The 13,375-nt window shown below is 43.0% G+C and overlaps 1 protein-coding gene and 1 long non-coding RNA gene across 2 annotated transcripts; one reads left to right on the forward strand and one right to left on the reverse strand.

Annotated features, from left to right (window-relative positions):
• Window positions 1-152: 152 nt before the first annotated feature.
• Window positions 153-8,708, reverse strand: LOC121140319. Its single transcript, XR_005877099.1, has 3 exons — window positions 7,292-8,708; window positions 1,918-3,241; window positions 153-1,810 (listed from the first exon to the last, which is right to left on the reverse strand). It is a non-coding gene; the product is annotated as an uncharacterized LOC121140319 (long non-coding RNA).
• On the forward strand, window positions 1,366-9,538 carry Ankrd1 (ankyrin repeat domain 1). The gene is made up of 9 exons (XM_005063667.4): window positions 1,366-1,498; window positions 2,132-2,311; window positions 3,246-3,383; window positions 3,662-3,769; window positions 4,668-4,766; window positions 5,939-6,037; window positions 6,203-6,301; window positions 6,421-6,519; window positions 8,708-9,538. The coding sequence occupies exons 1-9, from the start codon at window positions 1,472-1,474 to the stop codon at window positions 8,816-8,818; spliced, it is 960 nt and encodes a 319-aa protein (XP_005063724.1). The 5' UTR covers window positions 1,366-1,471; the 3' UTR covers window positions 8,819-9,538.
• Window positions 9,539-13,375: the final 3,837 nt, after the last annotated feature.

Raw genomic sequence — 13,375 nt, forward strand, 5'->3', positions numbered from 1 at the left:
GTGCCCAAAGAAGATGTGTTAACTGGAGAAAGAAGAGAGCTATGGCTGTCCTTTGATAGCCTCTCAGGACAGAGCATTAGGAGAGGTGAACCCACGGAATACAAGGTATTAGTCAGTGTGTTGGTTTTCAGGACAATGTCTCATTCTGAAGGTTCTAGAAACACAATTTATTGAATGAACATTTTCAGCTGGGGGGTTGTGAGAATAGCAACCATGCTTGCTGAATGGTGAATTTGAGGAGGAACATAAAAGGTCAACGTAGTAAACATAACACACTAATTAACACTTTCCTCCAATGCTAACTCCCCTTTCATTCTTCTATCATTCCTTTTATCAAAAAACGTCTTGTAAGTGGCTTTGAAGATAGACTCTTTCCCTTGAACTATAAAAAGACTTAACTATTTATATTTTTCATAATTTAACACCTCAGCAACGAGAAGCCAGAAACAATCATTTCTGCCTCTCTCAGGAGCAAAGCTTGTGGCTTTCTTGTTTCAGGGTGAGGGACAGAACACGCTAGCCTCTTGTATCTAGGCAGATACTCTATCATTAGCCCACAAATCTCCAGTTTCAAATCTGCATTTTTCTCGGGCTCACCCAAGCTTTCCCCATAATGTATAAAAACTTTATCTCAGTGACAGCATCGAGGTCATGTTTCTGCTAATAACTGGCCTCATACCTGTCTCTGAACCACACCGATCCATTTTTAGGCAAACACTTTTGATTAGCCTTCAGTTTTAGAATGCAGTAAGCATGCCATGTGCTAATTATAGCCAGTGACACCATAAAATAAAAGTGCAATACTGAATGCTTTCAATTTCTTATAATGATGGTAAGGTGGCATGTCATGGGGCCATTTTAGCCCCAGACATCACTCCAGAGAATTCCAAACAGATATAGACAAGTGCCACCAAACCCAGCTCCTTCCCCTTGGGCTGTTTAGCCACAGGAATAGGATGTCCTGAAGCAACACTTCCCCCAACTGGAGTGCTGATAAGTCCACTTATCAGAAAGATATTGTATTCCTGTGAGTGTGATGCACAGTGCTTGCATTTTCTTGATAGGCTAGTCATATGAAAGCTGGCAAAGAAGGAAAAAGGAGCAGCGGTGTGGTGCAATTCGAACAGACAGCTGTCCCTGGCTTCCCGATAAGTAGGATGACTCGCATTGCTGAGCTGTGCGGTCACTGCCAAAGGAATGGCCCTCTCACATTTCTTCCTGATTCGCACACACTGTGGCCAGCTTGTCATCTCCCCCCTCTTGGGCTTCCCAGACACTGAGTCTGGAATGAAAATTCACCTGCCTCTGAGTTGGCCATTGGTGGGGGCAGGGTGATACTTGACTTCCCAGGTTGGAAGATTATCTCACCCAGCCCTAACTATATAACCAGCTGGTGTGGAGGGCCTCAGCAGGGCCAACTCCAAGGGTTCATCCGCCGGAGAGGAAAACATACAGACTCACTGCTGCCAACATGATGGTGCTGAGAGTAGAGGAGTTGGTATGTAAGACATCTTTTTACCTGTCAATACCTGCTTCATCTTGGCTTTTATTTGAAAGTTCAGATGACCTTTCTTTTTCAGGCATAATGTAAGGGAAGTCTGCAAATGTCAAGTATGGAACAGGGTTTGTTTATGTGATGAAACAAGAGAAAGTGGAAAAAATAGCTGGCAGCAATGCATTTTCTGCATAGTTCTTGTTTGTTGTCTTCTCCTTGGGTTTCATTAGTATGGTATGCAATAATGTAGTTATCATGACTTGGGGTAAAAATTTTACTGCAAAAATAATTGTCTGGGCACTTTACACCTCAAGGCTGAAATGAAAGAATTAAAAAGTAAGTCAATTTAGTTAGTGAATTTCCTAAGAGAAAGTCGGTTATGTGGCTAAAAGTAAAGTTATGCGTGTCAATCTGACACATACCGTGTCTTATACTCTTGAGAGTAAGACAACACCCAAAGGTCATCCTGGGAGATCTGTAGTTAAGTCTCTAACAGCGCACTGCCTGAATGCGGTGGCCCTCAGGGAGGAAGGACTGAGGGCCTCCTGCAGCATCTTTTGTGGAGAGTGAGCCTAGGATGGACAGCACTGGTTCTGATGTCACCATCCCTGATGTCACCATCCTCCTCGCATGTAGGTAACAGGGAAGAAGAACAGCAGTGGGGCTACAGGGGAATTCCTCCCCGGGGACTTCAGAGACGGGGAATATGAAGCTGCCATTGCTTTGGAGAAACAAGAGGATTTGAAGACTCTTCCAGTCCACTGTGTGAACCCAGAGGAGCAACAATGGAAAAGTGAAAAACAGCGAGAGGCAGAGGTAAGGACCTTCCATAGACTCTACCAGTAGGAGACTGGAGTGTGGAAATCCCTTGAATAAGACAGGAGGAGAGAAGGAAAATAAATAAACCATTCTAAAGATGTCTCCTCACCAAACTTGAACCCACAAAGATGCAAAGAGTCAGTATACATGGAAGTGATTTGGGAAATGATTCTGAGATAAGACCATGACCTCTGGACTCTGAATCAATGATTTTATGTGCTATGGTCATGTCTTGATCAAAATACAGAAAGATAATCATAACTAGGGAAACCCCAATGGGACACACTGTTTACTTAATGTCAAGGTGAGATTTTTTTTCTTCTTGATAACATTAGTTATCATGGATCATAGTCAGAATCAATTTGCTGTATTTATTGATATTTACTTTTGTTGAAGTTTTATTGAAGTTTATAGCTTACTAACATAACAAGTGTGCTAGTTGGCAGTGGTCTCTGTTTCTGAGACTCTGAGCAGTGGGGGGTCACTTGAGAGAGAACATATCAATATTTGAGAACTTAATATGCATTTTCTTTCCTAGGTAAAACATACTTTAGTTTTTGAGAGTGAGAAAACAAATTCTATAGAAATCTGGGGCTTATAGTACTAATTACAAAACGATCACTGAGAGACTCCATTGTGTCTCCATCCAATTAGTCAAGAGCTAGTTCTACAAGCAAAGAAAGTAAATAAGACTTAGATTAAAAATTTGACCCCAGATACTTTAAAGAAAAAAATCACTGAAGTCAGACATTTACTTAAAAGTGTTTTAAATTTCCTTTATGAGCAAACCATTTACACACTTCCCTTAGACACCGCAGGTTTTGTTTATACACCACCAGCTCGAACTCTCGAACTCACTATCTTCTTCTTCTTCCTCCTCTTCTTCTTCCTCCTTCTCCTCCTTCTTCTTCTTCTCTCTCTCTCTCTCTAGATCAAAAAGAAAAAACTAGAACAAAGATCAAAGCTTGAAAACTTAGAAGACCTTGAAATAATCATTCAACTGAAGAAAAGAAAAAAATACAAGAAAGCTAAAGTTGCAGCTGTAAAGGAACCAGAACCTGAAATTATTGTAAGGACTGTTTGGTTTCCAGAACTGTACATCCATGTGGGTTGCAGGGGTGAATGCTGTGGAGGGGGAGACCACTGCAAAGCCCATGATCATTTTGTTTCTATTCTTTTCTTGTCTTTCCTTCCTTTCTCTTCAATCTCTCTCTGTTCTCTTAAACTTTCCCCTACACTTCTTTACCACCCCACATTCCTTCTCCTTCTTCCCCTTCTCCTTCTCCCTCCCCCCTCCTCTCCCCCTCCTCTTCCTCTCCCTCCTCCATCCTCACTACCTCACTTTAGACTGAACCTGTGGATGTGCCGAGGTTTCTGAAAGCCGCACTGGAGAACAAACTGCCTGTTGTAGAGAAATTCCTGTCCGACAAGAACAGCCCTGATGTCTGCGATGAGGTAAGACCCATGACTTCCTGTAGGCTGGCAAATACAGTCTGCGATGTCTTCCACTTAAAAGGTTCTCCAGCTGTTGCCACATCTGCCAGGAGCATAAAAATGAATGTATTGTTCTCCCCTACTAGGTTAGTATGATGAATTGCATAGTTTTTCTATTCCCATAATTCTGTCTGACATATATGAAGACAGTTTGTCTTTAACTTCTTAGATCCTTTGGCTAGACTTCCAGGCCAAAAAGTGTCTTCTGGAGAAAGGTGTTATTAGCAGTGCCTTTCATCAGACCCAGATAGCTCAGCATTAGAAGGGGAAGGTGGAATTCGCAGTCCAGCTCTGTCACTGCCTGATGGGAAGCAGCTCCAGTACATTGTCTTTGTCGCTGTTTATCTGTAAGCACAGTCTCATTCCGTTAGCCTACTGGCTCTTTAACACAAAGCCAATTGTCAGAAACCATGACTTCGCATTTCATCTCCCGTGAGCTGATGGGACGGCTCACACCAAAGCTGAGTTTCCTTTCTTTGAAAAATGAATTGAATGTTTATGTACATATGTATATCTCCAATCTAGCATCCATTCTGGATGGAAGAAAACTGTCTGCCTTACTTGGCATGTGCAAACACAAAAAGGGACCTTTCAGAATCAAGATGGGTTTTGAGGTTTGAAGTCCACATCTGCCTTCCTTGGCCTTTGGCACTTAGGAAGAGTCTAGGACAGGAAGCTCAGGTTCTAACTGCTAGACAATTATTCTAATCCTGCAATTTCAGTGAGCTCTGGCATTCTCATTCATAAAACAATCTTGGCCTTTCTATCACTTAGGTCATCATAGTCCCAGCTTCATAGCTCTTAAAGGATTATATGCATTTTTATATGCACCACTATCTCTTGTTTTTATCTTTGACAGTATAAACGGACTGCTCTCCATAGAGCATGCCTAGAAGGACACTTGGCAATTGTGGAGAAGTTAATGGAGGCTGGAGCCCAGATTGAATTCCGTGATATGGTAAATATATTTCTTTGCTTGGAAATGAGCCAAAATAAGCAGACCATCTGAAAAAAGCTCAGGAAAACGTACAATGAAAAACTGGCCCAATTGGATTGAAAATTGATCTGAGAAAACTAGTCAAAAGCTCATTTCTCCATACAAAAGGAAGCTGGGCAATGAGACGAGGTCATGTGGAAAGCATTTTCCAGACAGCCTGAGAAGGAAAGGAGCGTTGCAGAGAAGAGAAGGAAGTGAAAGTCTTTGGGCAGAATTCTGTAACCTCACCAGAGTTTGGGTCATTATCAAGTCGGTAGCATTCCTGGTCTTTCAGCACTGTACTCCTTCCCTTCCGTCAGACGGCACAGCCTGCTCCTGGCCCCTCGGCTGCCAGCAGCGCATGAGAATGTCCTAGCTGCATACTTCATATGATGGATGCCAATTGCCACCGATGAGATTGGGAGTCAGGCTGCATGCTAAATGAATCAGGTCTCAGGAAAGTGGCTGCTATTCAGACCCTAGCAATCAGTTGCTGTGATTTCCATAAAGACCAGTATACAATATATTTTATACCCTGAAGATTGAACTGGAAAATGCTTCATTTATTTATATGCAGCTCAATTTGACATTATGGTAAAATGGAAAAGGAATAAAAAAATTCCAAAGAACCTAGCCTGAATTGAATCAAAGAACAAAATACTGGGGGAAAAAAAAAGAAACTAATGATAATAAAGTTCCAATGAAGAGATGCCCAAACTCCCAAGTTTGGAATCTGGAAGTCCAGAGATGCACCAAACAAAGCAGAGAGGTGGCAGACTCTTCAAATTACAGTGCAGTGGCCACAGTGATTGACAGCTGAGGTCCCTAGGCTGTGCTAGTGTAAACAATAGCACAGAGCCAGCAGGAGATGGCCAGAGCAAGACAAGAAGATGGGATGAGGTGTTAGATCCATATTAAGATATTCTGGAGTGTAACCAGACATATTGAAAGCTTCCTAACTACAAATTCAGCCACTCACAGTTTAGCTGAACTGTTTAGCAAGAAACTTAGAAGTGGCTCTCAAGACCAAAAGTACCAAGAACCATCAGTTGTCCATATTCTCTGGACCTTTAAAACCAAAGACCAAACCCCCAGCCCCAACTAGATTCTCTTTCACACTCTCATCTTGTGTTTTTTTTTTCTTTCCCAAATAGCTTGAATCCACAGCCATCCACTGGGCATGTCGTGGAGGAAACGCAGATGTCCTGAAACTGTTGTTGAACAAAGGCGCCAGAATCAGTGCCCGAGACAAGGTATTTCCCTGCCCTTCCTTAGGCTTCTGCTCCCTGCCTGCTCACGGAGGTCCTCTGTCAGTCATTATTCTGTGCACACCTCAGCCACGCACACACCCTGTTTGCACGTGCCTTGAGGCCTCGGCACTGTCTGTTCTCACCCTTGCCTGTTTTCTAATGTTTTAGCTGCTCAGCACAGCGCTGCACGTGGCGGTGAGGACTGGTCACTACGAGTGCGCAGAGCACCTCATCGCCTGCGAGGCGGACCTCAATGCCAAGGACAGGGTGAGTAACTGACAGGGCTGAGTCACCATAAGCTTATTTGAAATTATTCAGGCAAGCTTGGGTACCCCAGCAGGGCCCACTTCCTGGCTTCATACCGTATCTGTTTATCCTGCTTCTAGGAAGGAGATACCCCACTGCATGATGCTGTGAGGCTGAATCGCTACAAGATGATTCGGCTTTTAATGACCTTTGGGGCAGACCTCAACGTCAAGAACTGTGTAAGTGGTCAAAGCCAGGGTACCACTGGTACTTTCAAATTCTCAGATATTTGAAAGTATTATTCCCATGGTAGTAAATTTTTGAGATACACTGATAGTTCAAATGTGTCTATTTCCATAAGGACAGGGTGAGAGGTGGCAAGACTCGGGTCATAGAATCAGACACAGGGAAACTAGAACTTCTCTGACCTTGGAGCCTAATAGTTCTTTGAAAGATTGATCTTGAATAAAAGATGGCCAAAATTATCACCTTTAAAATATACATTGTGGGGCTGGAGAGATGGCTCCGTGGTTCAATTCCCAGCAACCACAAGGTGTTTCACAACCAACTATAATGGATCCAATGCCCTCCTCTGGCTTGCAGGCATGCATACAGACATAGCACTCATATACATAAAGTACGTAAATAAACAAATCTTAAAAAATGAAAATAAGAACCACATTGGATAATTCCAACCTGCCCTTGTCATTCCTGACTAAATAGAGCCTGGAGTAGGAGCGAATGAATACACCCACCTTTCTCGAAATAGTTTCAATTTACACAGAGACTGAAACTAATCAATATCCAATCTGGGGAATTCCAAATAGCCCCTCTTTTCCTACGACACTGTAAAATGTTGCCATTCTCCCAGGGTCCCTATAGTTTTCTGATTCATTCTCTACTTTATATGCCTGTGTCTTGAAATAATTTTCTACATTAGGTCCCAAGAATTCCTACGTAAGTACATGTGTACACAAGTACATCTGTACGTGGCCAATGTAAGCAACTTACCTTCATGGTTACAATCTCCAGACAAACATCATCTACCATAGCTTAAAGAAGATCCGCAGGAGAAATAGTGATAAATCACCAAAGAAATGCTCTTGAGGGTTTTGGAGAATTGTTACAGGAGAAGATCTTCTTGAGGCAAATGGCCACTTCCTCTTCTTGTGTTACTGTGAGGATGAAGGGATAATTAAAAAGGAAGCTGAGTGTGCCCCACATCCCAGCACGTGGAAGAGGCTAGCTTGGGCTACATGGAGTGGGAACCTGACCTGGTGACAAGAAGAAAGAATGGTGGTTAGTGGTTAGATGGAGCCTGCTTGACTTGGGAAATGTTAGTAGTAGGGTCCCCTGTGCTAGGTATCGGGATTGGTGGCACCCAATATTTTCTCTCTTTAAAAAATGAGTCTAAAATGCATTCAAGGCAATCTTCAAAGATGCAGAAGTGTTTATTTACTTATTTTTACAAACCATGAAAGACTACAAGCAGAAATGAATGATATTATGTAGTCACTAGGGCCATGTAGGTCACATAAATGACATCAGTAAGTGGCCATCATGGTCTGTGCAGGTTATTTGATGGTGACTCTTCTCCAATCTAGTTCTATGAAATCAGAAGTCTTTCCTGATTTTTTTTTTTGTAAAAGACATAAATTCACAAGGAAAATCTTTTGATTCTTCCTCTCCCCCCCACCTTAACCTGAGTGATTAACATATCAAAGCTGCCAGTCTACAACTTCTGGGATCAAGAGTACTTCTGAGCTGAATATAGAGAGTAACACTTAGGACTTCTCATATCTAAAGAAAATAATTGAGAAGTGCTGTGGTTTTAATATGTGTAAATATGAGACATGTACATAAGGGAATGAAAAATTATTTATTTACATGTCACTGACATCAATTTAAAAGAAAGTACATTTTTTTTTTGAGAAGTCCTGATGAAAATTCTGAGAAGTTGTGAAGAACCTACAGAGCAGTCAGCAGCCAGGCAGCAACTGGCTGGTCACCCATGGCTTGGTGGCAGTATACTTACTATCAGGAGGCACTGAATAATGCCTCGTCAGAGCCCTTCAGCAAGGTCCTAGAAATACCTACATACATGCTTTAATTTCACAATGATCTGAGGATCTTTGTTACTTTAGTGCCTAAGGACCAGGTTTTGTTTTTTACCAATACCTGGGACAGATCTGTGAGTGGTGGAAGGAGAAGCCAAAAAAAAAAAAAACCAAAAACCAAAAACCCCCCCCCCCAAAAAAACCAAACCAAAACAACAACCCAGCATGATAAGATAGTTTGAACAAACAGTAGATCGTTCATAGTAAAAGCATGTACTTTGATAATATACCTCATCAACGTAGATACAGAGAGTATGAACTGACAGGTGCCCCCCACCTAGAGCTCAAAGTTCCCCCTTTTTCTGTGTAGGCTGGGAAGACCCCCATGGACCTGGTCCTGCACTGGCAGAATGGAACAAAAGCAATATTCGACAGTCTCAAAGAGAATGGCTACAAAACCTCTCGCATAGCTACATTCTAAGGAAGGAGACTATCTACAGGAGCTGTTCACAGGCATTTCCGAAGCACTGCCTACCAGAAGAGCAAGCAGCTACAAAACCCAGCTTTTGTCCGCCAGAGGGTAGGGAGATAGACTTAAAGTCGCTGTAAGAAAGTGCTGGGTTGGTTATAGGTGTCAAAATCTCACCATTGTATTTATTCCTATTTATTTATTTATTTCCTAACACTGGTATTCAGCCTTTCACGAGCATTTTTTGGGGGCAGTAAAACTTAATCTGTATGCAACATTCAGCGTCTTCCCATAGATCTTACACCTTGTGGATGAATGGCGTCTAATTGCATACTTTTGCCCTGGGTCACATAGAAGCTATTGAAGGTATTTTGAAATGTCGAGGGTGCTTCTTGCAGCTCTCTTCTGAATCCTTACGGCTGCTATCTGAATGAGCAACAGAAGGCATGTGGTGATGGGGAAAAGAACGGAAGCCATTATGCATGACAGACGCTGAAGCCCGCCCTTCACCCATAGGTTTGATTTGGCTGGTTGGTTACCAAGTCACAGGATGTCCCAAGGTGAAGAGAGTTCTGGGTGTAAGTGCAGGGAGGCAGAGGAGGGGGTGGGCAGTAGGGCCATGATAAACTGAGCTTGATGAAATAAAGGCAGAAGGAAAGACACTGTAAATGTGTAAATGTATATTGTGTTGTATGTATATTTTATATTCATAATAAATGCAAACAGACTCTAGACCATGTTTTAAGTTCTTTGTTGGTGCTGAGGTAGGAATTTCTCATGTAAGAAAAGTCATTTAGGAAGATGCTTATTTATCAGCGTTCGCCAGCCTTTTCACATTAGAAGTATCTAGGGATTTGGGAAGATGGCTCAGTGGTTAATAGACCTTGCTGTTTTTGCAGAGGACCTGAGTTCGGTTCCCAGCATCACATGATGGTTCACAGCCATCCATAAAGCCAGTCCTAGGGCATCAGATGCTCTCTTCAGACCTCCACAGGAACCAGGCATGCACACGGTACACATACATGCATGCGGCCAAACACTCATACACATTAACATAAAAAAATTAAAAGCAATAAAAAATGAGGGAGGAGGAGGGGAGGGGAAAAAAAAGAAAAGAAATACCCCTTAGAAACCAGTCTTCATACTTAATATGATGACAGGTCACTCAGGTATCTTGATAAACTGAAGAATTGCCCTCGGTTGGTCTCAGGTGAGGCCTGGGAATCTGCATTTCTTACCAGCTCCTGCCTTATCTGGTAGGAGGCAGAGGAGAAAGAGAGAGAGAGAGGGAGGGAGGGAGGGAGGGAGGGAGGGAGGGAGGGAGGGAGGGAGGGAGGCAGGGAGGGAGGGAGACGGGAGGGAGGGAAGGGAAAGCCATTGTTTCTTTCCAATGGTGTGGAAAAGAGACCTCTGGTGGAAAGAATGGTTACTGCAGGTTAAACAAGCACTTCTTGAGTTCTCATCAGGGCTTGACTCACTAATTAGGGGCTTATCCATCATTGTATTGTGGACAGGCGTTGACAGGTTCAAAGGCCTTCTATGAGACAACATTCTGGGTCAATGACTTTTGACCTCCAATGGGAAAAGTTTTGTTGCCAATGCTGAGTGAGGCTAGAAAGACCTCTGGTGAGAAAAACCGATCATCCTGGCCCCACAGGGACAGATACTTACTGAAGAAATAAGTAGAAATAAATAGATAGTATCAGTCCATTTTAGGTCCAATGAAGGGAGATTCTAGAGTGCTCTATTAGTGTCTAAAATGTGGAAGTCCATATGTGATGGAGATAGGGGTTTTAGGACTTCTTGGAGGTGTCAAGCTTGAGGGAGATTCTGAATGATGAATTCAAGCCTAAAGTTCTGCAGGCAGCAGGAGAGAGTGGATAAGCTCAAGGGTGTGGGCAATGTTTGGAAATCGGAGATATGAGGAAGACTCATGTCAAACCCCAGCACTGTGCTCCCCTGACACTCAAACCGAGCAGGACTGCATATATCAACCTCTTACACGTGCCTCTACCACTCTGTGGGAGAGTACAGGAAGTCTGTAACCAAGACATCTTCCAATCATTCAGTCATGGACGCACATGGAGTCGTGAGGATGATCTGAAATGCTATTGGCTCCTTCCATCTGTCTTCTTACCAACCCACAAAGCTCCTCTCTCACATGGAGACTGAGTGGCAGATTCATTCTCTCAGTTCTCTCCGAATCATTTGTTACCCTTGCCTTCCCCATAGCATCCTGGGTCATCTGGTCAGAACTCCAAGGCAATGGTTCTCAACCTTCCCAATGCTGCAACCCTTTAACACAGTTCATGTTGTGATGAACCCAGCCATAAAATTATTTTCATTGCTGCTTTATAACTGTAAGTTTACTACTGTTATGAATCATAATGTAAACATCCATGTTTTCTGATGATCTTCAGTGACCCCCATGAAAGGGTCCAGAGTGGTCTTGACCTACAGGTTGAGAACCAGTGATCTAAGCTATGAGATCCAGATCATGTTTCTCTTGCTCATGCTGACATTTGACAGGTATTACTTGGATACATTAGTCTGTGACCAAAGTGTCTTATCTGGGCTTCTTTGACCACAAGAGCTGGGGGGTTAAAAAGAGAAAAGAGTTCAGAGTAAGGTTTGCATTGCCCCATTTAAATATTTGTACTAATAAAGAAATGGCAGGCACAAGAGACTGCATAGATGGGGAGCAGCTCTGGTTCTATCTTTGGGAGTGGGAAAGAGAGATACGGAAGGGGGAATTCCATTTCTATCACACTGTCTTTAGAAGCTCCTGTCTGCCTCCTGAACTGGCTCTGCTTAAGGTCTTTTGTCTCTTGTTCCCTTTCTCCCTGAAGGGCACACTGCAATGGCCGATGGAGAGTTCTGGAAGTTGTTCTTCACTTCATTTTCACTCAGCCCTAAGTGACCAAGTCTTATCAAACATGCTGACATCTTGTGAAATCGGTGGCCTCCTATCTAGGCCTGCAAGATCAGGGTTAGTCAATCACCCTTCCTGCCTCCTGGCCTCCAGGTTTGCTTACCACTCCCTTTCTTAAAAGATTTAGTTATTGATGAGTATTTGTGGGGGTGTACCTGTGTACCATGCGTGTGCCAGAGCCCACAGAAGCCAGAAGAGGCTGTGGGATCCCCTGGAACTGGAGTTTCAAGATGTTTGAGTCACCCTAAGTGGGTGCTGGGGACTGAATCCAGGTTCCCTGGAAGTGAAGCTGAGGCCCTCTCCAGCCCTATGCCCTACTCTGTTGTTTTAGGTGCAGCCAGAAGTTTCCTAAAATGCAGATCTGATCCAATTAGTCTCCTCTTTCAAACCTTTCATTGGTGTCACATTTCTCTTGGGATCAAATGCAAACTCTTTAAAATGTGGCTGCTGCTAGTCTGTATTATGCTTAGTGCTGGGGTTTAAACCCAAGGCCTCACGCACACAGGCAAAATGCCCCAAGCCTGAGTTGTATTGCCCCCACCCCATCCCTGCCTATTGTTTTTGTTGCTTTTTTTGAGGCAAGATCTCCCTAAATTGTCCAAGATGGCCTTGAACTGTAGTCTAGGCAATTCATGAACTTGTGACCCTCTCCACTTGGTCTCCTGAGTGGCTTGGATTACAGATCTGTGCCTCCAGACAACTTCCAGAGTACAAGGAATATATAGGATTGTGGAGCCTGGTGGACAAGTCCTAATTTGCATTAAGTGGCCTGGTCCTATCATTGTGGTAGTAGTGCTCTATAGCAGAGGTCCTAGCCAAGTCTTAGTTGCCATATGTGCAGTAGGGGAGGCTTATAGCAGGAATCTGTGCCAAGAGTCAAGCTAAAGATAAATCAGACATCTGGCTTAGAGACAGCTTTCAGATGAGGGTCAGTCCTCCAGGCCCCAGGATGTTATTCAGATTAGGGTAGGTAGAGAGCAGGGAGTTTCAATGAGGAGGGAGGGAGTCTCCATGTCATTTAGCTTTTGAAAAAAACTGCCAGACCATGATAGACCCCAACCTCTAACCAGCCAGCAAGGCCTTCCAACATATAGCTCTGTGGTACAATAAGGCCAGAGATGGCGATAATTTCAGTAGTTGTTTTAGCTAGTGTGTGTGTGTGTTTCAATATAAATTGAATAGTAGATATTGCTATTGGATTATTCTCTTTTCCTTTCATTTCTCATATTAATGTGGTAAATTATAATGCATTAAAAAGAACCGATATATCCTGATTTTTAATACTGAGACATGCTTAGACTCCTGGACTAGAGCATTGCAATCTTACTGATTAACTTTCTGCTAAGTTTGCTCTGCGCACTGTGTCCATGGGACTGGAGTCAAGCACTCTTCTAAGCACTCACAGCCTCACCTTCAGAACAGCGCTCTTCTTTTTTCTTCCAGTTAACTGCACTGTCTTGGAGATCCTTGTATCAATAGGGTATAAATGCGGATATTTACAAAATAACAACTTCTACTCAGTCTGGTAAATTTGTTATTAAAAAGAAATTATTTCCAAAGGACTTTTTTTTTGGAGTCAAATGCTTTGAACTGTACTGCAATTAGGAAAATTACTATTAGGTGTTGAGTTTCTAACT

This window comes from Mesocricetus auratus, unplaced genomic scaffold, assembly GCF_017639785.1.
Source record: "Mesocricetus auratus isolate SY011 unplaced genomic scaffold, BCM_Maur_2.0 Super-Scaffold_4256, whole genome shotgun sequence".
NCBI classification, from domain to species: Eukaryota; Metazoa; Chordata; class Mammalia; order Rodentia; family Cricetidae; genus Mesocricetus; species Mesocricetus auratus.

Coding starts and splice junctions, on each gene's coding strand:
- Ankrd1 (XM_005063667.4), top strand. CDS start 1,472: ATGATGGTGCTGAGAGTAGAGGAGTTG. Junction 6,302..6,420: donor ACCTCAATGCCAAGGACAGG/GTGAGTAACTGA, acceptor TCCTGCTTCTAG/GAAGGAGATACCCCACTGCA. Junction 6,520..8,707: donor ACCTCAACGTCAAGAACTGT/GTAAGTGGTCAA, acceptor TTTTCTGTGTAG/GCTGGGAAGACCCCCATGGA.